General features: G+C 40.0%; 1 protein-coding gene across 10 annotated transcripts in view; it reads left to right on the plus strand.

Moving 5' to 3' along the window:
• MAP4 (microtubule associated protein 4) overlaps nt 1–24,485 on the plus strand; it is a 168,915-nt gene that overhangs the window by 55,290 nt on the left and 89,140 nt on the right. For all 10 annotated transcript variants that reach the window (XM_068559032.1, XM_068559035.1, XM_068559036.1 and 7 more), the window contains 2 exons: nt 5,464–5,705; nt 22,690–22,758. In XM_068559032.1, coding sequence (XP_068415133.1) covers nt 5,483–5,705; nt 22,690–22,758 — 292 coding nt within the window. In that variant the 5' untranslated portion in view covers nt 5,464–5,482. The remainder of the gene's footprint in view (nt 1–5,463; nt 5,706–22,689; nt 22,759–24,485) is intronic.

Below are 24,485 nucleotides of genomic sequence, written 5' to 3' on the forward strand. Positions count from 1 at the left end.
TTGGTTTTACTTCGAATGAAATACTGTTTCAATTGAAAGTATAAATCAAGGTTTTCTAGTTAAATAAATTAAAAACAGAACACAGCCTCCAGACAAATAAGGTTCAGCTTGATACGTGTAATAGGCCTCTGAAAGAAATTCATTAAAACAAATCTGAGGAATAAAGTCCCCATTTAGTAACTGAAAGCTTGCTAGGCAAACTAAAAAAATCTCATGTTGAATATGAAATCTTTATGATGCAGACTATACCTTTAAGCATGTTAGATTATAAATGGTCTCTGGGACTGTCTGGGATGCTGGGTTTCTTCCAAGCTTGAGGAACAAGCCCTGCATTTTGGCCACAGCACTCTCCTGGGATAGCAGCTTAGTGCTGGCTTCAGAATTCTCTGTCATGGAAAAAAAAAGTGTAGAAGAAAATATTAGCCCACATATCTTTACAGTTCTGTGTCTTGTCCATAACTCACCCCTCCACCCCACCCCCACCCCCCAAACAGGACAGAATATCCATCACGGGTACAATTTAAGTGAGTATTATGAACAGTCTCCTACCTTTAAGAATTATTATTAAATGTTTCTTTTTTAAATTGGTTATTTGGAACTCAGAATACATTTTCCTTAGATAAACAATGTTATAAATGATAATTTTGGTTCTAAACTAGTCCCAATTACTGAGAAGAAAGTTTCTTTCTTTTTTCTAAAACTGACAGGCAGTGTTTTGAAAGGTGTTGAGCTTGCCTTCTCCCTACTTTGGTACCTTACCCAGATCTGCTTTGTTCCCTGAAATATTTCATGTTGCTAAATTATGTTTCTTCCTTTTTACCCTAAAACCAGAAATTCAGACACTTTCAATGGAATTTATCTCTGGGGTTAGGAGGAAAGCTACTTGCTAACTAAACTCACATAAGGTGGGATGATGGTCCTTCAAGGGGTGTATGTCCCCTTATTACCCCCCTTTAAATTGTGAAATAGGATTCTGTGCTTTAAAAGAGAATGCTGGCTGCCGCATTGAATGAATCTTGGTAGAAGTTTGAATCTTGGTAGAAGTTTGACTAATGTGACCGAGTGAAATGAAAATATTACAGTGGTTATGAAAAGTGTGTGAGTATGTTGGTGGGAATTAGGCTTGTGTTCTTCCTTTTCATGAGTTTTCTTCCTCCAGTTTAGTTTCAAAGCAGCACCTTTGGTCAGGGGTGGGGATGGGGGGAGGTTAGTAAGGGAGGACAGAGGCAACAACAGGCCATTTGCAAACTAGAATGCTAATTTCTCATCAGCCAGAATGAGCACAGATCCCAACTGAGTGACTATAGATATGACTGACCTAAAATTTTCACAAGGACTTCTGGGAGCTTGAAAACTTGCCCATACTTCTGTGCATTTACGTTAGATATGAACACTATTTAATCTGTATAGACCTAGAAAATATTTTTAGTTCAGTAATTAATTCCAGAGTTTGTGATCTGAAGAAAACCATACAACAGAGAAGGCACTTGTGATCTCATTATGTATTCTTATTTACTCTTTATGAGCACATAGCTATTAATAGTAAAAGAATAGTCAAGAGGCCAAAATTCTCTTCTGTGCTTCATCATCATGTCCTGTCATTTCCTCTTGCCTTGGTTTACCTAGGTATTTTCAAAATGCTCTCACCAGATAGTTTCACATCAGGCATGAAGTCAGAATGAAAGATCAGATGTCCAGAGTGCTATGCTTGAAAACGGTACGCTCTTGGTGCCTGGTTAAATAATATGGGGCTTATTTTCTGGCAGAGTGGTGTCAAGTCTCCTTTGATGTTAGCCAGAACTGGGTGGAGTTTCTTAAGCTCTAGTCAGATTTGCTCAAGCAGGCACTGTGCACTGGGTAGTTGGTTTTTAGTCTCTCCCTTTGCCGAAAGGCTTTTTACCTTTTAATAAACCTGAACCCAGTTATAATTGAGAGTACTTGATGTATAAAATAATAGTCACACAGAGGATCTATATGAAGTTTGTTTGTTTATTTCTACTTTAAGTGATGAAACTGAATTATAAGTAGCTTATAGAATAGTCAACCTCAGGAATCATTTAACATACCACTCTCATTTTACAGCTTAGGGAACTCAGCCCTGGAAGGTGACTCACTCAAAGCCATAGTGAGAATCAGACTGAACTAGTGAAGCATGGAAACTTCTTTAACCAGCTTTCGTTTCTTGCCTCCTATCAACAAATCCATTTAAAGTTAACAGAACAGGGAACTATATTCAATATCTTGTAATAACCTATAACGGAAAAGAATCTGAAAAAGAATATGTCTATAACTGAATCACTTTGCTGTACACCTGAAACATTGTAAATCAACTGTACTAAATTTAAAAAAATCCAAACTCAGTTAATTTTCTCTATTATCTATACAGATAGAGGAGGAAAAGCATAAATAGTCAATGAGAGAATTTTTTTTAAAGTAGATACTTCTCATTCACAAGGATATGTTTTTGAATTTTCCTGTATATCCAGCTTTGAGAAGAACACTGTGTCAGATCCATTTGTCCATAAAATACATAACTAAACGTTTTAAGGAATGAATAAATATTGTGACCTTAAATGATTCTGTTAAGTGTGGGATGACATTCAGTCATGAAGTTATTAAGATCAATTCTGGAGCACTTGCAGAACCAGCTTAACAGATCTGCAGAGCAACTAAGGAATTTATTATACTTACACATATTTTAGAATAGAATAACTATAAAATTGAGTAGTCTTCTCTTTAATTTATTGAAAACTGGGGCTTTTTGGCTAAAAGCCAGTACTTTCACTTCCACTAGCTAGTATTGCTTTTACAGGGTCATTTTCCGTAAGTGGATTGTGTGTGTGTGTGTGTGTGTGTGTGTGTGTGTGTGTGTGTGTGTGTGTGTTTAAATCATACTTCTATTTATATGTGATGACATGAAAAGAATAGCTAAACTGTTTTGAGATGCAGATGCTGGGTGGTTGGTTGCGTGTACTGGGAGTCAAGTGACCTTCCCACTTCCAGCTGTCTAATTTTCTATCAATTTTACCCTCTTAGGCTGAATTTAAGCTGCTGTTCATATTCCATGAAACACATGTCAGCCCAGAAAATGGTTTGGGAGGTTGGGAGGCGGGGAGGAGGGGAAAGATTACAGTGAATAAAAAGTTGCCCTTTGAGAATCCGCACTCAGATAAATGAGGTTTAAAATGTATTGCTGGTTTGTCTGTATTTTCACCAGTGTCCTAAATTAGGAAAAGTCTGAGAAGATTGCATGAAGTAAGTGTCATAATTACATATTTCCAGGAAAAATAAATCTGTTGGGCTCTTATTGTATGTTGTTAAAGATGGTACAGGTGTCCTTACAAATTCTCTTTGACAATGAAACTGCTTAATTATAGACATTATTGGTTTTTGTTCATAACAGCTTTCAAAGGCTAACTGGTAATGATAGCTATCATAGATAGAAAAGGGAAAAGCAGTTCCTTTTTATGGAACCCTTTGACATATGTCAGGCCTTTACAAAGTTCTTTATTTTTATTTTATTTATTTTATTTTTGGCTGCGTTGGGTCTTCGTTTCTGCGTGTGGGCTCTTCTCTGGTTGCAGCGAGCGCGGGCTACTCTTAGTTGTGATGCGCGGGCTTCTCATTGCGGTGGCTTCTCTTGTCGCGGAGCACAGGCTCTAGGCACGTGGGCTTCAGTAGTTGTGGCACACAGGCTCAGTAGTTGTGGCTCGCGGGCTCTAGAGCGTAGGCTCAGTAGTTGTGGCGCATGGGCTTAGTTGCTCCGTGGCATGTAGGATCTTCCTGGACCAGGGCTCGAACCCGCTTCTCCTGCATTGGCAGGCAGATTCTTAACCACTGTGCCACCAGGGAAGCCCCAAAGTTCTTTAAATGAGTCTTTTTTTTTTTTTTATTTCATCGCGCGGCTTGTGGGATCTTAGTTCCCCGATCAGAGGTCAAACCCAGGCCCCGGCACGGAAAGTGCCAAGTCCTAACCACTGGACCGCCAGGGAAGTCCCAATAAAACTTTAAATGAATCAATATTTCATAGCTTCCTATTTTTCTTACTGCATGCTTAAATCCATGTAATTTGTAGTAAATTCCTAAGAATAACCTTAAGTTTTTCTCTTGAAAGATTGATTTTACTAAGCTGTAAAAACCTACAGTGCTTTTAACTTTTACAGTTATGCATTTTCCCACCATAATGGACTACTTGCACAAGACAAACGCTAATACTAAGGAAGAAAGTTTGTTGTAGTGATTACTGAGACAAGAGGTTGCAAGCTTTGTGTAATTTGTTCCTCCTTTTATTTCTACCAGTTTTCTTGCATGTGTTTTATTATTTTATTTATTTATTCTTTTAATATAAATTATTTATTTATTTTTGGCTGCATTGGGTCTTCGTTGCCGCGCACGGGCTTTCTCTAGTTGCGGCAGGTGGGGGCTACTCTTCGTTGCAGTGTACGGACTTCTCATTGCGGTGGCTTCTTTTGTTGCAGAGCACGGGCTCTAGGCGCGTGGGCTTCAGTAGTTGTGGCTCACGGGCTCTAGAGCGCAGGCTCAGTAGTTGTGGCTCGCGGGCTCTAGAGCACAGGCTCAGTATTTGTGGCTCGCGGGCTCTAGAGTGCAGGCTCAGTAGTTGTGGCGCACGGGCTTAATTGCTCCGTGGCATGTGGGATCTTCCCGGACCAGGGCTTGGACCCGTGTCCCCTGCATTGGCAGACAGATTCTTAACCACTGCGCCACCAGGGAAGTCCCCCATATACTTTTTAATTTCAGGTTATGTTTAAAAATGGAAAGCCTGGTGTTCTGCAAAGATGCTAATGTACATGACCACAGAGAGGGACTGCCTCCCCTAGCTAATTCAGGGAACATTTTCTGTATTTTCATGCCAGCAGGGAACTAGTAAGTGTAGTTCGGTTGACAGAGCCATGTCCAAGTGATTCATGAAGCACTACTTACCCCTACAAGATAAGGTCCATATTCCTAGTCCCTGGTAAAGAAAAGTGACTTCATTTGCCTGATAGTAATTAACCGTTTTTTTAAAAAATGGGAATATAACCTAATCTGACCTCCTTTTGTATATATTTTTAAGCATTATTCTGTGACATTATTTGGAAATTAAGATAAATGGAATAGTTGAAAGGGTTTTAAGGCTTGAAATCAAAAGACCTGATTTGAATCTTACTGGCTGTAACCTTGGATAAATTGAGGGGTTTTTTTGCACTTCATTTTTCTTATTATTGAAAAGGACAAAATGGCACTTGCTCTGTTTACCTCCCAGAGATGCAAGAAAAAGTGTTTACCTTGGGTAAGACTGTTACGGAGCTGTGATTTTCTAATCTATAAAATGGGGGAGTCTCTTTTAGCTCTAAAATTTTAGATTTTAATTCCTTTTTTGTTAAAAATGATGACAAGAGTTTCTAGGAGTGTTTTTCCCTTTGCAGTTCTCATCATATGAAACATTTTTTCCCCCTTAACCAGGCAGTTGCAGTGGTGCAGAATGGCAGACCTCAGTCTTGCAGATGCATTAACAGAGCCACCTCCAGAAATTGAGGAAGAGATAAAACGGGACTTTATTGCCACACTGGAGGCAGAGGCCTTTGATGATGTTGTGGGAGAAACTGTTGGAAAAACAGACTATATTCCTCTCCTGGATGTTGATGAGAAAACCGGGAATTCGGAGTCAAAGAAGAAACCATGCTCAGACACTAGCCAGGCTGAAGGTAAGTAATTAAGCCAGACTGGATAGATAGGTTCAGAAAGTAGATAAGGGATTACGCTTTGGGTCATAATCTTAGAAACCTTTGAGGAAACTGAACTGAGTTTTTTAGTATAGGCTAGCAACTTTCTCTTTATCTAAATTTCTTGGAAACCAAGGAGGTAGGTTCATTACCCTTCAGTAGAGTATGTGTTCTTGAAGCTGTAGATTACTCTTAACCCTAAAGTTTCTTCTATAATGTCTCAACTGCTATATAATTTGCCTCTTAATTTCCTAAATTAAACTGTCTGCTGTGCCTTTTCTTTGAAAGTAGCTTTGTAAAGTTAGATACTTTAAATTCTGTATTTATACCAAGACAATTTGGAACAGAGTCAGATGCCACCTGTCTTTGAGAGTAATCCTAGGTCAGGATTAAAAAATGGGTTAAATCCTTTAAAGGAGATTTGCTGTCTTTATATATTGCTGGGTCAGATTTGCTAACATTTGATTGAGGATTTTTGCATCTATGTGCATATGGGATATTGGTCTGTTGTTTTCTTGTGAGGCCTGTGTCCGGTTTTAGAACTGAGGTCATGCTGACATCATAGAATGAGTTGGGAAGTGTTCCCTCCTGTTCTGTTTTCTAGAACAGTTTGTGTTGAATTGATGTTTTTTTCTTTAATGTTTGACAGACTTTGTCAGTGAAGTCATCTGGATCTGGAGTTTTCTCTGTCAAGTTTTTAACTGGGAATTCTGTTCGTTTAAGAGATACAGAACTGTTCAAGTTTTCTATCTTTTCAAGTGAGCTTTGGTGTTTTGTATCTTTCAAGGAATTGGTCTATTTCCTTTAAGTCATCGAATTAATGGAGATAAAATTATAATATTACCTTATTCTTTTAATGTCTGTAGGATCTCTTGTCATGTCCTCTCTGTTTTCAATGCCTGCTTGTATCTTTTAATATTTCCTTCATTCTGCTTACTTTTAGTTGATTTGCTCTTTTTCTAATTTTTTAAGGCTTAGATCATTGATTTGAAACATTTCTTTTCTAAAATAAGCATTTTTTAAAAATTGAGATATAATTGGCATAAAACATTATATTAGTTTCAGGTATACAACATAATGATTCAATATTTGTATATATTGTGAAATGATGACACAAATCTAGTTAACATCCATCACCACATATAGTTTGAATTTTTTTCCTCTTGTGATGAGAATTGCTAATATCTACTCTCTTAGCAACTTTCAAATATAGTACAGTGTTATTATTAACTATAGACACCACGCCATACAGTGTATCCTCAGGACTTATTTTATAAATTTTTTATCTTATTTATTTTGACTCCTTTCACCCATTTGCCCACCCCTCACCTTTGGCAACCACCTAAAATAGGCTTTTTTTAAAAAAATTTACTTATTTTATTTATTTTATTTTTGTCTGTGTTGGGTGTTCGTTGCAGTGCACGGGCTTTCTCTAGTTGCAGTGCGCCGGCTTCTCGTTGCGGTGGCTTCTCTTGTTGCAGAGCACGGACTCTAGGCGCGCGGGCTTCAGTAGTTGCAGCATGCGGGCTCAGTAGTTGTGGCTTGCGGGCTCTAGAGCTCAGGCTCAGTAGTTGTGGCGCACGGGCTTAGTTGCTCTGCGGCACGTGGTATCTTCCCAGACCAGGGCTTGAACTCATGTCCCCTGCATTGGCAGGTGGATTCCTAATCACTGTGCTGCCAGGGAAGTCCCTGAATATTTTTTATAATATTGTTTTAACTCCAACATTGGCTTATTATGTATATTTCTTTTAAAAATTGTTTTATATTTGACCTAGAATTTACTGTGTATGTTAATTTCTTTCAGTTTGCCTTCCAGTAATATTCTACCATTTCATGTATACTGTAAAATTCCATGCAAGATAGTAAATGTCCAATTCCTCTTTCATTTTTTGTGTTATTGTCATACACATAATTGGACTTATGTTAGTTACCTACCTTGTTACTATTTTTGCTTTAGCTTGTCAATTACCTTTTAGAATGAATAAAAATACGGGAAAAATATACCTTTACTCTAATTTTTACCGTTTTGGGCATTCTTCTTTTCTTTGTATAGACCCAAATTTCTGTCTAGCACCATAGTCCTTCTGCCTGAAAAACTTGTAACACTTCTTCTCTTATAGTACAAATCTGCTTAGCAGTGAATTATCTCAGCTTTGTTTTATTTGAAAAACAAACCTTAAGTTTTGGAAGGTACTTTTTGCTACGTGTCTATTCTGTGTTACTTTTTTCTTTCAGTAATTTAAAAGAAAATTAGTTGTGCTACTTGCATGGTTTCCTATGGGAAATCTGTTACAATCTTGATCACTGTTCTCCCCCACCCCCCCACCTTCAAGGCTATCTTTATCTTGGGTTTTTAGCAGTTTGAACGTGTTGTGTTTAGGTGATATTTTGTTCAGTTTGAATGTCTTGTGTTTAGGTGATATTTTGTTATTTGTCCTTCTTGGCTTCTCTGAGCTTGATCTGCGCTTTGCCTCTTTCTTTCTCTCTTCTCCTTCTGGGATTCCAGTTACATTTTTGTTAGATTTTTGAGTATTGTCCCACAGTCCTTGGATGCTCTGTGTTTCATTTTGGGTACTTTCTTTTCATCTATCTTCAAATTCCCTGATTTTTTTCCTGGTTGCGTTGAGTCTAATGATGAGCACTCAGTGGCATTCTTTATCTTTAATATCTTTACTGTTTTTAACTTCTAGCATTTCTGTTTGACTTTTAGAGTTTCCATCTCTCTGCTGAAATTATCCATCTGTTAATGCATATTTCTATCTCTTCCACTATAGACTTTAACACATTAATCATAATTATTTTAAATGTCTGTCCGGTAATTTGAACATCTGGGTCATCTCTCAGTCTGATTATTTTGTCTCTTTACTGTTTTTTTCTGGTACTTTTTATGTGTATCTTAATTTTTGAGTGAATGCTGGACCTCACATGTAAAACAGTAGAGACTGAAATAAAATATTTATGCCTGGAAATGAGTGTATGGTCAGGCCACTCAAGATGGCTGTTCTCTTGCTCTCTGTACATCCCCTTCTTGACCAGTGCCTGCTTCACCTGTACCCTACTCACATGCCCGACCTTCCTACACTCTTGCCCCCGCCCCAGCTGGTGACTATTTTTATCAAAGGGGTAGTGAGGGGCGTGCACCTCTGCTGGTTTCCCTGGTAACTAATGAACCCACCTGACGTAATTCTCCTATAACTGGTAGTCCCCCCCACTCCCCGCCGGTAGTGAAGACTGCTACCATGTCCTGCCTGCTGTCTGCTGCACACGGTGGGGTGTCGCTCCAGGACCTTGCTTCAGCTGTGTAAGGTCCCCCATCCATTACACCGTTGATGTCTCTGTTGCTGACTCTGGGCTCTTTCTTCAGTTTTAGAGCTAGGCAAGCACAGACCTTGTAGGCCTGCGGGGTACAACCCAACAATGGGCAACTCTCTTCTTTTACTAGTTAATTAATACTTTCAAAGGGTTGAAAGGGTTGAGTCAATTTAGGCCAGGGCTGAGCTAGGGTTGGGCTTTGTTGTTGCTATGATGATCTTCAGTGCACTACTGGCTTCAAATTCTTCCATTTCTGGTGTGTAGAGTAGGGACTGAGGTGCTGGAAAGCTTTTCTCAAAAGTTCTTTTCTCAAAGTTCTTGTTCCACTCCCAGCTTTTGGCCCTGCTGTGCACCTGTGTCTCAGAAGGATCTCTCTCCATGCTCTCCCCTCCCTTATCAGAAGAGGGATAGCCTGGTAGCGGGCAGGAGTTATTTTATTTTTGTTTTTTGGTCTTGGTTTAGGCTCAGGCCTGTGTGCATGCGTCTTGTGGTTGAGTCTTTTTCTCAGTCACACTATCCCTCTTACATGGATGGCGTTTTCTAAAGGTATTGGCATAGGATCCTGGGCTAGGACTCTTTCTGGCTCCTCCCCTAGGGTAAGGGGGTTTTCTTGTTAACTTCTTCCCCAGCTGCGGTGGGTCTTCACCCGGGCCCTGGGGCTGACAGGGTTTGATACTCCTCCCCCAGCAGCTTAAAGCTTCTGTTTGCGTAGGAGAGAGGAGTCCTGGGGGCCAGGGCTTCTTGCCTTTGCTTTTAGTGGCAGCTTTTTCCAGGTCTGCACCACCTAGAGCAGCTCTCTGGTCCCCCCTCTGCCTCCAGTCTTTCTAACCTGCGAGTGGGTATGAACTCCTTTTGTGTCTGTGGATCCCAGGGACCCTTTACTCTCACGCTAGCCTTCAGCAAATCGTTAAACTCTTTAGTTGAATTCTTCTCACCTGCTTGCATGGCACGTGAGACACAGGAAAACTATTGCTTACCTCCCATATCTCCTTGAGGGGAATGTCTTTCTTTGGATTCCACACTACTTGGTTGCCCTAAAACCTCAGCTCTCTGGTGAGTTTGTTTTGTAGTTGAGTTGTTGTAGTTGAGTTCGATTTTGTAGTTGATCTGGGTTTTTTGTTGTTGATAGGGTGGGAGTGACATTTCTTCTGGCTTTCTGTAGCCTGAGTGGAAGAGGAACTCCTGCTTTTTGTATATGTGCTTTATTTGGGGGGTGGGAGGGTAACCACAAATGATCAAAATAAATATTATTGAGAGTTTAAAATCAAATTATATCCGTATAAATATTTACTCCAAGAAAAAAATTGGATTCGTTAATGGAAAATGGAAATGTCTGTTCTCTTTTAATCCGTAACGGTCAGTGCAGTTATTTGTCCTTTGATTAACCTAAAAGGAGCACTTTAGTTGGAAGAAAGGAAATGGTACAGAGTAAATATTTTAATAACTTGAGTCATGGCTAAGATACTCACTCTTCCCATCCGCATTAACTTACCCTCATCAGTCATAGATGGAGGAAGCTTGCTGCTTTTCATTTAAAATCTTCCTTTAGCTGTGCGTGGCTCCTACCACCTGGGACTCAGCTTAGGTGGGTGAGGATAATGAGATGGTAGCAGTAGATTTTCTTGTGGTTCATCTTGGGTGACTTGATCTATGTACCATGAACTTGACCCAAGAGGAGGAGAGTTTTTAAGAAACTGTTTTGCTTATAAAAATTATTAAATTTTTCCTGCTGATATTTTAAATATTTGAATAACCTGTAATTAACCTTCTTAACCACTGCGCCACCAGGGAAGCCCCATCACTGGTGCTCTTGATATGATTTTACAGCAGGCTAACTTACGCCAACTACTGGAAATTTATCAACCAGCTTCCTGCATCTAGATATAGAAAGGTTAGTTAAGTGGGTTACACATAATGGAACTCTCTGGGCAATGGTGTTTTTATTTCTTTTAATTATTATACACCTACTGTAATTGCCCTTAGCTTTAAAATGAGGGGGAAGGAAAGTGAGACTGCCTTTATGGCACTTAGCACAAAGTAGGAAATGTTGCTTTTTTTCCCCCCAGGTATAGTTCTTGCCCCAAATCTGGAAAAAATGATTTCTCCAAGAAACTATGGTATTTCAAGTTCACAGTGTGGGAGCTAGGGATACCTTTTCTGTACTATACTCTTTCCCATTTTACCCCCATTTAGTTCTGCGTCTACAAGTATTTTCCCATAGCATTGCCTCCATAAAATACCTAAATAACCAAATACCTAGAAATGAAACTGTTTTTAAACTTCTTCTAAAATGCCTGTCTCCTTGGGAAACAATTCTCAAGATACTTTTTCAGAACATATGTATTACTTTTTTTTTTCCCTTCAAAAATGTTGTCTTCCTAATACTTGTTCAATATCAGCTCTATATGGCTCTATTTTCAAGGCTAGGAAGACAAAAGACAGAAGCTTTCTCTTAGATGTAACAATATAACTTCTGTCACTCTTGTTCATTCAAAACATTGTCACAGATGTTTGAATGAACATCTAACATATTGTTGACCCTTAAACACAAATAGTTGGCAAATTTGTGGGTAAGCCACTTAATTTTTCTGTACTCCATGTGCTTAGATAGAGCACTTATGATATTGAGAGGATACTTACTCCCCAACATTCCAGGAGGCTAAGAACTTATTTCTACAGAATGTTTTAATCTTAAGACAGTGGTTCTCAAAGTGTGGTTCTTGGACCAGCAGTATCACTTGGGACCTTGTTCAAAATGCAATTCTTAGGCAAACGCTGGGGATAGGACTCAGCAATTGGCTTTTATTTTTTAAATTTATATTTATTTATTTATTTATGGCTGCGTTGGTTCTTCATTGCTGCACGCGGGCTTTCTCTAATTGCGGAGAGCAGGGGGCTACTCTTCGTTGCTGTGCGCAGGCTCTCATCGCGGTGGCTTCTCGTTGTGGAGCTCGGGCTCTAGGTGCGTGGGCTTCAGTAGTTGTGGCATATGGGCTCAGTAGTTGTGGCGCGCGGGCTCTAGAGCACAGGCTCCCTAATTATGGTGCTCGGGCTTAGTTGCTCCGCGGCATGTGGGATCTTGCTGGACCAGGGCTCGAACCGGCGTCCCCTGCGTTGGCAGGCGGATTCTTAACCACTGAGCCACCAGGGAAGTCCCAGCAATCTGTTTTTTAACAAGCCCTTTTTGCAAGTGACTTGGATGCACGTCCATGACTGAGAAACATTGATCCTGGAGAAAGGGCCTAAGTAAGTCCTGGGAAGGATGATAACTAGATACTACAGAACTTTTCATTGTTCAACTGACTGGGGCTTTCTATTGTGGAGCTTTGTAACTACCTTCATTGGCCACCAGAGGGCGATGTTGGCACAAGCCTGACTTTTACACAAGAAGGAGGCCATGCATTGAGACCATGCTGAATCCTCCCCATTTTGCCCAAAGCGCACTCACTGTGGGTCTCTTCTTCACAGCACACATGCCCACTCACCTTCTTGCTACTTCCCTTCTCTGCCAAATTGATTTGCCAGCAGTGGGACTCTGAAATCCCACTGCTGGGAAAGAGAAGAGATTGCAGGAGAAGAGATAAAAAAAAAAACAGTAAATTTCAATATCCTTATATCTCAGAGCATGTGATTAGTTAAAAAAACTTGTGTTGTTTTCAGTGCTGTATGTATTTAGCTGAGAAAGTTTTCACCTCATGAAATGGGAGTCTGTCCCTCTGGGAAATCAGAAAGAAGATAGTATAGCACCTTTCGAATGAGGACGTACCCTACTGGGTACGTCCAGTAGGGTACGTCTAATCATTTCCAATGATTAGAGCCCAAGCCTTATCTCCAGAGAAGTATGCAAAGCTTTTTCCTACTCTAAAACCTAATTGTTTTTGTGTTGTAGTGTTTTTATTCTTCTCTTCTGAGCGTAGATTTTGAGATCGTTAGGTGTTATGTGTATGGTAGAATCTCCGTCTCCCTTTTATTTTCTTCTAACCTTGTGTTGCTTTTATTTTATTCTGGTAAATTGCTTATTTCTTAGTCTTGCAGTTATTACCTAGTCTGGTAATGTCATTTAAATGAGTTTTATATAAGGCAAAAGTAAATTAATTGCGGTTACTTTGTAGTTTAGTGATCAATCTACAGTCAACAATCTATAGTTGTTCTATAGGTAAGTCAATATAGTTGATCAATCTACAGTTAAACAACAATGAGAATAATAATAGTTAACATGTACTTAACACTGTGCAATTGCCACGGTGCTGCCTCCAGTGTTATTGTGTTTAGTCCTCTTGGTGACCATGGGAAGTAGATATTATCCCATCTTTCAGGTGAGGCTATTCAGGCTTAGGGAGCACAAGGGAATTGCATTTGATCATTTAGTTTATAGTGACAGAACCACAACCTGAACCCAGATCTTATGATTTTTAAACCCCATGTTCTTTCTGTGAACCCTTACCATCTTCATGAATGCATACTTTCTGATTGATTTAATGTCTCATAGATAACTGTTTTTCAAAACTAAAGGTTCATTTATTTAGATCAAAAGGTAGAATTATTAGACCTATAAACATTATGTTCAGGAAATGTAAATGAGAGTCTTATTTGCGTAAAGAGCATGTACTTGAGGACTCTGCTACTAATTCATATGGATTTATAAAACCTTCCGCTTTCCTAGACAGCTATTTCACATCTTCTCTCTGTTCAAACCTCCAGCACCTGCTTTCCTGTTCATATTCTCAGTTGATGACTTTTAGAACAGATAATCAGTAAACTCAGTCAAAAGAGAGTTTATGCACCCCCCCATCTCCTAAACTACTTTTATCTGTGCCCTTTACTCTGGTATTACTTTTATTGTCATCAGTGAACTGCTCATGCTGTCACTCAAGGGTACTGCTATAGCAATTGTCTCCTCTGTCTCCTGCATCATCAGTTCCTCTCTTCAACTGGGCCATTCATCAGCATCAAACATACCATAATTTTTTCCTTCATAAAAAATCCTATCTCAATCTATGTCCATCTCATTTACTTTCTTTTATTCTGCTCCTTCTTTGAAAAAGGTGTATCTACTCCCTAATCCCAATTCCTTTCCTCTCATTCTCTCTTTTTTTAAAAAAAATATTTATTTATTTATTTGGTTTTGCCGGGTCTTAGTTGTGGCATGCGAACTCTTAATTGTGGCATGCGAACTCTTAGTTGTGGCATGCGAACTCTTAGTTGTGGCATGCATGTGGGATCTAGTTCCCTGACCAGGGATTGAACCTGGGTCGCCTGCATTGGGAACGCGGAGTCTTAACCACTGCACCACCAGGGAAGCCCCCCTTTCATTCTCCCTTGAACCCACTCCCATCTGACTTTAATCCACACCATGTCACCCAACTGCTCCTTTGAAGGTATAAGACTTTACATTGCCAAGGATGAATCCAGGATGACTCAAGGTTTTGGCCTGAGCAACTGAAAGGAAGGAATTATCATCTTGTGAGATTGGGAAGGCTGTAAAAGGAGTAGATTTTGAGGGAAAGGTAAGAATTTCAGCTTATCTGATAGTGGAGAAGATACCTAGTCAAGAGCAGTAGGCAGCTAGATAAAAGAGTCTGGAACTGAGAGGAGAGTTCTGGGCTAAAGATACACATCTGGAGGTTGATGATAAAGCACTGGCTAAAAGTGGTCTTCTACAAAAAATCCTTTAGGAATGGGTTTAGATGTAATCTTCCAAGAACATTCCCTGACTTCCCTCTCCCATCTTCTCCCACAACCCCCTTTATCTTTTCGTTTTCCCCTTGGTAAGTGCCTTTCTTCCTTGAACCTTCCTTTCTCATGGCACTTGTAAGGTCATAGTTAAGCTATCTGTTATCTCACACTTAAGCTACTCTAGAGTAGGGATAGTGTTTTGTTTATTTCTATATTCCTGCAGAATGACACATTTAGGAAAAGCAAAGAGGCACAGAATAGTTCAAAGTGTACCAGCAACCTCAAGTTGCTCAGTGATAAGAAACCAGAGGTCACAATGACAAGTGAGACAAGTGACAGGGTGGAACCATGGAGAAGCACATCCAGTGACATCATGCAGAGTCTCACAGTCTGTGGGGAGATAAGGTGGGACTGGGAAACTTGGTCAGATATGCGTTAAAGAGAGATCACTGCTCTTGGCACATGGTAGATATACAATCATTGCTCGTTAAACTGAATTGAAGTCATTTTATCTGTTATTTTTTTTTTTTTTTAATATTTTATTTATTTATTTATGGCTGTGTTGGGTCTTCGTTTCTGTGCCAGGGCTTTCTCCAGTTGCGGCAAGTGGGGGCCACTCTTCATCGCGGTGCGCGGGCCTCTCACTATCGCGGCCTCTCTTGCTGCGTAGCACAGGCTCCAGACGCGCAGGCTCAGTAATTGTGGCTCACGGGCCCAGTCGCTCCGCGGCATGTGGGATCCTCCCAGACCAGGGCTCGAACCCGTGTCCCCTGCATCGGCAGGCAGACTCGCAACCACTGCGCCACCAGGGAAGCCCTTATCTGTTATTGAACTAGAATCATTTCGTTCAGGTTTGGGTTATGTTAATATGCAGACTAACAAGTAATGAATGTCTGCAAACTAAAGTGGTAGGTCTTGGGACTTCCCTGGTGGCGCAGTGGTTAAGAATCCGCCTGCCAATGCTCAACATCACTAACCATTAGAGAAATGCAAATCAAAACTACAATGAGGTATCACCTCACACCGGTCAGAATGGCCATCATCAAAAAATCTACAAACAATAAATGCTGGAGAGGGTGTGGAGAAAAGGGAACCCTCTTGCACTGTTGGTGGGAATGTAAATTGATACAGCCACTGTGGAGAACAATATGGAGGTTCCTTAAAAAACTAAAAATAGAATTACCTTATGACCCAGCAATCCCACTACTGGCCATATACCCTGAGAAAACCATAATTCAAAAAGAGTCATGTACCACAATGTTCATTGCAGCACTATTTACAATAGCCAGGACATGGAAGCAACTTAAGTGTCCATCAACAGATGAATGGATAAAGAAGATGTGGCACATATATACAATGGAATATTACTCAGCCATAAAAAGAAACGAAATTGAGTTATTTGTAGTGAGGAGGATGGACCTAGAGTCTGTCATACAGAGTGAATAAGTCAGAAAGAGAAAAACAAATATCGTATGCTAACACATGTATATGGAATCTAAAAAAAAAGAAAAAAAAGGTTCTGATGAACGTAGGGGCAGAACAGGAATAAAGACGCAGATGTAGAGAATGGACTTGAGGACACGGGGCGGGGGAAGGGTAAGCTGGGACAAAGTGAGAGAGTGGCATTGACATATATACACTACCAAATGTAAGATAGATAGCTAGTGGGAAGCATCTGCATAGCACAGGGAGATCAGCTTGGAGCTTTGTGATCACCTAGACATAGGAAGGGTGGGAGGGAGACGCAGGAGGGAGGGGATATGGGGATATATAGCTGATTCACTTTGTAATACCGCAGAAACTAACACAGCATTGTAAAGCAATTATACTCTAATACAGATGTTAAAAAAAAAAAAAATCCACTTGCCAATGCAGGGGACATGGGTTCGATCTCTGGTCTGGGAAGATCCCACATGCCACGAAACAACTAAGCCCGTGCACCACAACTACTGAGCCTGCGTTCTAGAGCCCGCGAGCCACAACTACTGAAGCCCGCGTGCCTAGAGCCCGTGCTCCACAACAAGAGAAGCCACCGCAATGAGAAGCCCGCGCACCACAACAAAGAGTAGCACCCACTCGCCGCAGCTAGAGAAAGCCCGTACACAGCAATGAAGACCCAATGCAGTCAAAGATAGATAGATAGATAGATAAAAAATAAATAAATAAAAATGGTCCACATCAAAAAAAAACACTTAAATTTTAATTTAAAAAGTTTCTGTAACCAAAGGCTCCTACGCATTAACTTGGTCCAGAGGAGATTTATCATCACAATTATCGATATTAGGAGATTTATCATCACAATTATCGATATTAGTAGTACCCAGTTGATCACATTTATCACAGTTGTTTTTGACAAATTATTAACAACCATAAAAGTTGAATCTGATTGGAAATGTTTTTCTAATGAGATTATGGGGGCTATTATTTTCCTTGATTAGACCATAAATCTGGATAACTATTTTTTGTTAGGATGGAAAGGTTTTAACAATATTTAGTCCTATTGTTTTTATAGCTAATAATAGCCAAAAAACCTTATTCACTCAGCTAAGTATGTGGGAATGGAAGCTTTATTATGGTAATGTCTTCAGATCTTTGAGTTACATGCTAAGCATTCCATAACTCAGTATTATTAAACATTATGACGTCTTTGAATTTTGGAAAAACAAAGAATTGAAAACTACCTAACCTGGAAAGGATTTGTTAGTCATTAGATAATTCACTTTGTTTAGGGGTTTGCTTTTGTTTCACAGATGTGTGATATTTTCTTTCATCCATATGAGGAAAATGGCATATTTCTTTTTAAAAGTCTCCTATTTGCCGTATCAACATTGTTTCGCTGGGTGACATTTATTCTCTTTGAACGTGATGCCTTTCCTTTTTGGTAGTAGTTTTCCTCAGTTATTTGGCAATACTTGAGAGTCCCTGTGATAACATGACTGTTTTCTACCACCTGTCTCTGGCAGGGGTGTGACAGTGCTGCCAGGTGTGGTGTAGGGCTCCCTCCCAACTCCTCTGGGTATCACCATTCACCCGTTGGCTTCCTCTTGTGCCAAAGCATTCAGTCTCTGTTCCCATCTTGGGTTTGGCACAAAGCTGACTATTGTGGGGTGAGGGAAGGAAAGCATAGGGGAAGTGAGGGCTCACCTGACAGCTTTTAACTGAGTCCCATCATCGCTGCTGTCTCTAAGCCTAGAGTATCTTGGAGTCCTGTTTTCCTATGCCTTCTTTGGGCTGGGGTTTCTCCTTAGTGTGGTCTATTTGCTTCCTTTTCTTGGATATTCGTTGTAATTTCTGTTCCACTGGGGGGGGGGTACCCTTCTTGATTTATAGATCTTTTATTAATTTTTTTAGCAGTCTTTCCTGCTGCTTCTAACTGCTTGTGATAGTATGTTGAAGCTGGCCTGTGTGCTTCAGTTGGCTATCTATCCACTATTTAAGGTGCTCAGTTAAAACAGGACTTTACATCTGTGAAAATCTTCCTTTTTATCCCCATCTCTGTTTCCCTGCACTACATTCCTTAGCAGTTACCAGTGGTGTTTGGTATATTTTTTTCCCCACACCTTTTCTTATTATTTGTGTGTGTTGTATGTCTTTTTGTGAACTACATACCTAAAATGGATTCTTTTTTTTTTTTTTAACATCTTTATTGGAGTATAATTGCTTTACAATATTGTGTTAGTTTCTGCTGTATAACAAAGTGAATCAACTATATGCATACGTATATCCCCATAACTCCTCCCTTTTGCGTCTCCCTCCTACCCTCCTTATCCCACCCCTCTAGGTGGTTGCAAAGCATGGGGCTGATCTCCCTTGTGCTGTGCAGCTGCTTCCCACTAGCTATCTGTCTTACATTTGGTAGTGTATATATGTCAGTGTTACTCTATCACTTTGTCCCAGCTTACCCTTCCCCCGCCCCGTGTCCTCAAGTCCATTCTCTACCTCTGCGTCTTTATTCCTGTCCTGCCCCTATGTTCATCAAAACCATTTTTTTTTTTAGATTCCATATATATGTGTTAGCATATGGTATTTGTTTTTCTTTTTTTGACTTACTTCACTCTGTATGACAGACTCTAGGTCCATCCACCTCACTACAAATAACTCAATTTCATTTCTTTTTATGGCTGAGTAATATTCCATTGTATATATGTGCCACATCTTCTTTATCCATTCATCTGTCGATGGACACTTAGGTTGCTTCCATGTCCTGGCTATTGTAAATAGTGCTGCAATGAACATTGTGGTACATGACTCTTTTTGAATTATGGTTTTCTCAGGGTATATGCCCAGTAGTGGGATTGCTGGGTCATATGGTAGTTCTATTTTTAGTTTTTTAAGGAACCTCCATACTGTTCTCCATAGTGGCTGTATCAATTTACATTCCCACCAACAGTGCAAGAGGGTTCCCTTTTCTCCACACCCTCTCCAGCACCTAAAATGGATTCTTGAGTTAAGCTGGTATTTCAAAATTTGATAGACTGCCAGATTTTCTCATTAAAAAGTTGTTTCAATTTATATTCCTCCATTGGAGTATCAGATTACCCATTTTTCTACACCTTTGCCAACACAGGCTATTATCAAATTTAAAAAAAGATTTTATTACTCTCATGGCCAGAAGACGGTATCATTTTTGTAATTCGCATTTTCCTATAGTCTGCATTTTATTTTATTTTTTTGCAATTTGCATTTTCATGTGAGGCAGATTTTTGAAAATATGCATTCTTTCTTGAGCTAGGAAGAATAAATTTTATAAGCTTACTGTGTGAGGGTAAAAGGGAATTTATTTAAGCCAAATATGTTCTAGCTCATATTTGTTCTATCTCTCTGGATAAGTAAAACAATATGTGAAACCCTAGCATGGTGCATGGTGCATACTGGGTATTTTTAAAAGTCTGTTATCTTTCATTCCTTTATTTTCCTCTCTTCTAACAGTTACTTGATATTTTCTTTTCAGTCTGCCTTGTTCTTTTAGGTGGTTCTCTTTAGTTGTTCCTCTGTTACCTGAGATTACAGAATGAATGATCTTTTCAATGAGTTTATATGAACGATTTCTGCCTTGGATTTGTGGGACCTAGAAGCTTGGACATTGTAGTTTGCTGTCTTCCAAAGTAAAATCTTGCATTTTATATTTTAGTAGCATATGTTCTAGATTTTTACTTGTCTTACGAAAAATATGTCTGTGAGGTTTTTTTTTCTTTTTCCTACTAAGGGAACTAAGCATTATTTATTTATTTATTTTTTAAAAAAAGTCACCTACTTTATTTATTTATTTATTTTTTGCTGTGTTGGGTCTACGTTTCTGTGCAAGGGCTTTCTTTAGTTGCGGCGAGTGGGGGCCACTCTTCATCGCGGTGCGCAAGCCTCTCACTGTCGCGGCCTCTCTTATTGTGGAGCACAGGCTCCAGACGCGCAGGCTCAGTAGTTGTGGCTCACGGGCCCAGTTGCTCCACGGCATGTGGGATCTTCCCAGACCAGGGCTCGAACCCGTGTCCCCTGCATTGGCAGGCAGATTCTCAACCACTGCGCCACCAGGGAAGCCCAGCATTATTTGACTTAGTTCCCTAATCTGTTTTAAAATTAATTAATTTATTTATTTATTTATTTATTTTTGGCTGCATTGGGTCTTTGTTGCTGTGCGCGGGCTTTCTCTAGTTGCAGAGAGCGGGGGCTACTCTTCGTTGCAGTGCACAGGCTTATCATTGTGGTGGCTTCTCTTGTTGCGGAGCATGGGCTCTAGGCACGCGGGCTTCAGTAGTTGTGGCTCGCGGGCTCTAGAAGCGCAGGCTCAGTAGTTGTGGCGCACAGGCTTTGTTGCTCCACAGCATGTGGGATCTTCCTGTACCAGAGCTCAAACCCATGTCTCCTGCATTGGCAGGCGGATTCTTAACCACTACGCCACTAGGGAAATCCCTGTGAGGTTGTTAAGTAAGAGTGATTTGTAGGAACCTCTTGGGTTGGCAGGCTGACTGCAGAGCTAGGCAGGTTGCTGAAATGTTAGATATCGTCAGAGCCTTTCAGAAAAGGTTATATGTCCTCAAATTGACCTATACAGTCAGTGCAGTCAAGATCCCATCAGGATTTTTTTGTATAAATCAACAACTGATTCTAAAACTTATATGGAAAAGCAAAGACACTAAAATATAACCAAGACAATTTTGGAAAAGACCTAATTTGCAAGACTTGTGTGACATCATTTCAAGACTTATGCAAATACAGTAATCCAGACATTGTGGTACTGGCAAAATGGATAGATTTATAGGTTGGTGGAACAGGAGAGTCCAGAAACACCTACACGTAATATGGTCAGTTGATTTTAAAGAAAGGTGCAAAGGAATCAGTGGAGTAAAGGAACAATTAGATGTCAATGTACAAAAATATGAATAGACGCATATCTTATACCACGTAAAAAATTTAACTCCAAATGTGTCATAGACCTCAATGGGAAACCTAAATGAAAACTATAAAACTTCTAGAGGAAAACATAGGAGAAAATCCTGTGACCTTGGGTTAGGCAGAAATTTCTTAGATATCCCACCAAAAGCATGGAAGCATGAAGGAAAAAATGATAAATTAGACTTTATCAAAATCGAAAGCTTTTGCTGTTCAAAAGACACAGTTAAGAAAACAAAAATACATTTCTTGGATGTATTTTCTTGGAAAATACATTTATGGGAGAATATATTTGCAGAACTCATCTGATAAGGGTTGGTATTCAGAACAATAAAGAATCTTCAAAATTCAATAATAAGAAAATACATAACCCAATTAAAAAAAATAGTCCAAAAAATTTGACCATTCAATTCACCAAAGAAAATAAAAGAATGGCAAGTAAACAAATGAAAAGTTGCTCAACATCCTTAGTTATTAGGAAATAAGATACAACTATAGTCTATTAGGATAGCTTTAAAAAAAAAAAAAAAAAAAAAAAGCCCTCTGCTTCCAGAAGTGCTGCTGGTGACTTCCAGGTAATCCTCATGTACAGGAGCAGTGATGGTGCCCTGGACTTTCTACATGGGTGGTGGTTGTTGGTTTTTTTTTTTTTTTAATATTTATTTATTTGGCTGTGTTGCAGCACGCGGGCTTCTCTCTAGTTGTGGCACTCAGGCTCCAGAGCTCATGGGCTCTCTAGTTGTGGTGCGTGGGCTTAGTTGTCCCACGGCATGTGGGATCCTGGTTCCCCGACCAGGGATTGAACTCGCATCCCCTGCATTGGAAGGTGGATTCCCAACCACTGGACCACCAGCGAAGTCCCACATGGGGGTTGTTTTAAGCGGCTCTGTATCCTTGGACCATTTGGTTTGAATCACAGGTTCTAAACCTGTGGTGCTTCATGATGGTTTTATTGAGTATAATAGTAACCTTTGACAATGTACAGAGCAGGAAGGACTTAGACTTGGTATTAGGAAAGCTTCTCCTGTAGTCGTGGTGCTTATCAGAGTTTGGATGCCGTAGAAATCAATGACTCAGTTCTGTTCTGTGTTTCTGGATTTCCTTTTTTTTTTTTTTTTAATAACATTTTTAAAAATTAATTAATTATTTATTTATTTTTATTTATGGCTGTGTTGGGTCTTCGTTTCTGTGCGCGAGGGCTTTCTCTGGTTGCGGCAAGTGGGGGCCACTCTTCATCGCGGTGCGCGGGCCTCTCACTATCGTGGCCTCTCTTGTTGCGGAGCACAGGCTCCAGACGCGCAGGCTCAGTAATTGTGGCTCAAGGGCCCAGCTGCTCCGCGGCATGTGGGACCCTCCCAGACCAGGGCTCGAACCTGTGTCCCCTGCATTGGCAGGCAGACTCTCAACCACTGCGCCACCAGGGAAGCCCTGGATTTCCTTTTATTGGATCTTTAAATTTTGGACAGATTTTATCTGCTTTAAGCTAATACTATGAAGAGTGACAAAAATTCTACTAGTTAGATAGTAATTGCGTCTGTTTTTCATTTTTCTATCTGTCACAGCGGGTAATTATTCTTTGTGGTCATTGCAGGTACTTCATCTTCTCAAGCAACAGTGCTTGCCAACGGTGACCACGGAATAGAAGGGAATGATGCCACTGGTAAGTGATTCCCAGGAGTCCCCAAATGTGTGGGTGAAACAGTCACAGTAAACACCTTGATCAGCTCCTTTGAGGAGGATTGTTAGTGGAAGCATATAGATTATTTCTGAGGGTACTCTTGTTCTTGGTGGTTGTATTTAAACCCAGGGCATCTGCCCCATAACATTTCCAACAATGGAAAGAGAGAATTTCATTTGATATTCCTTGAATATCTTTTGTAGTTGTACCACATAGGAGCTGGATCAATCTTAACAATATGCTTTTGATGCAGAATGACCATCAAAGAAATGTTATAATGGAGTCCTTTGGCTGCTACATTTCTTTGGGCAGGTCTCATCCCTGAATGCACACTGCACTCAGTTTGCTTTCCACGGCTCAATGTTAGGAAACTTGTGAGCTGGAAATTAAAAGTTCTTTCCTTTCTGTTGTGCCCTCATTCTGTTTTTCCTTTATTTTTCCCTTAACTGTTACTTTTGAAATCTGTCTCTGATGCCTAGCCCATTACCAGGGCTAACACTGAGCTCCTGTGGGTTCCCCCAGTGTCTTTGTAGTGAGCAAAATTCTTGAAGCAGTAGCAGGGTCCACAGGGATGTACAATACTATGTAAATCTTTGTTTAGGTAGCTGATATGAGAGCCATGTTGAATTTTTAAAAATAACTGCACTTAATTAGCTTAAGTGCACAATCAGGCTGATACTGTTGACCCAACTGAAAAGACTTTTAACTGGGCATAACGTTTGCTTCACATTACTGCAGGGAGGCAAGTGCTAGCCATGTCTGTGTTCCTCTTCTTGCACGCATACCTCAGCCTTGAGAAGCCTTTCCATGAGCCACCATAGGATTTCTCGGTTTCTAAGGCTTCCAAAAAGCCTTCTGTTAGCAATAGCAGTTATTCCAGGATTTACTCTTTATTCTGTGACCTTTAGAAATGTTGTATACATCTTTGTATGTTAGGTTTACTGATGACTAGGTTCTATTAGTTGTGAATGTTAGTTTTACCCAGTGACAATAAATCCTTATTAGCAACTCATTAATTAGGAACTCTTTACTTCAAAGGCTAGAAACAACCTGAAGTGTGACCTTATTTATCTTCCAGTTTTGTGAACTGAAATTTTTTTGTTTTTTTTGGTAATCTTAGTTCGTATGTAGTGTTCACTGTTTCTGTGTCTGCTTTGAAAACAAAGGTCTATATAATTTTGGTTTTAAGAAAATATTTGTAGAAATATCCCCATGATGAAAGGAGAAGAAGCTTGAACACAAACTTTTAAAAAATGAATAAATTCAGCTTTCTTTAATGAGGAGGCAGTGCTAGGGGAAGGAAAGGCTTGAAGGGATTGATTTGGTTAGCCGTTTGGAAGAATGAATGCCATTTTCATCCGGGAAGGAAACGACTACCACACTAGAGTAGGTTTCTTCTCCAGCAGGATGTCAGGTCTGACCAGAGGAGACTCAGACTTTATGTAGCAATTGTTTCCCACTGCCACAGCTTAATTGTGCAGGAAAAAAGAACAGGAAGAACATGCAGCCTGGCCCTTACTGTTTGAAGACTTCAGTTCTCTGGCTGCAAAAAAGAACCCAGCTGTTTATGAACTGCCCAGTGCCATTATGAGAGCAGGTCTTTCTGCTCTTGGACACCTCTCCACCATCGTGTAGAATATAGTTTGCACACCTGGGGAAATGTTGTGTTCCCAACCTGACCTCTTGACTATATTAAAGCAGGTGCTTTA

This window comes from Eschrichtius robustus, chromosome 12 (assembly GCF_028021215.1).
Source record: "Eschrichtius robustus isolate mEscRob2 chromosome 12, mEscRob2.pri, whole genome shotgun sequence".
NCBI lineage: Eukaryota > Metazoa > Chordata > Mammalia > Artiodactyla > Eschrichtiidae > Eschrichtius > Eschrichtius robustus.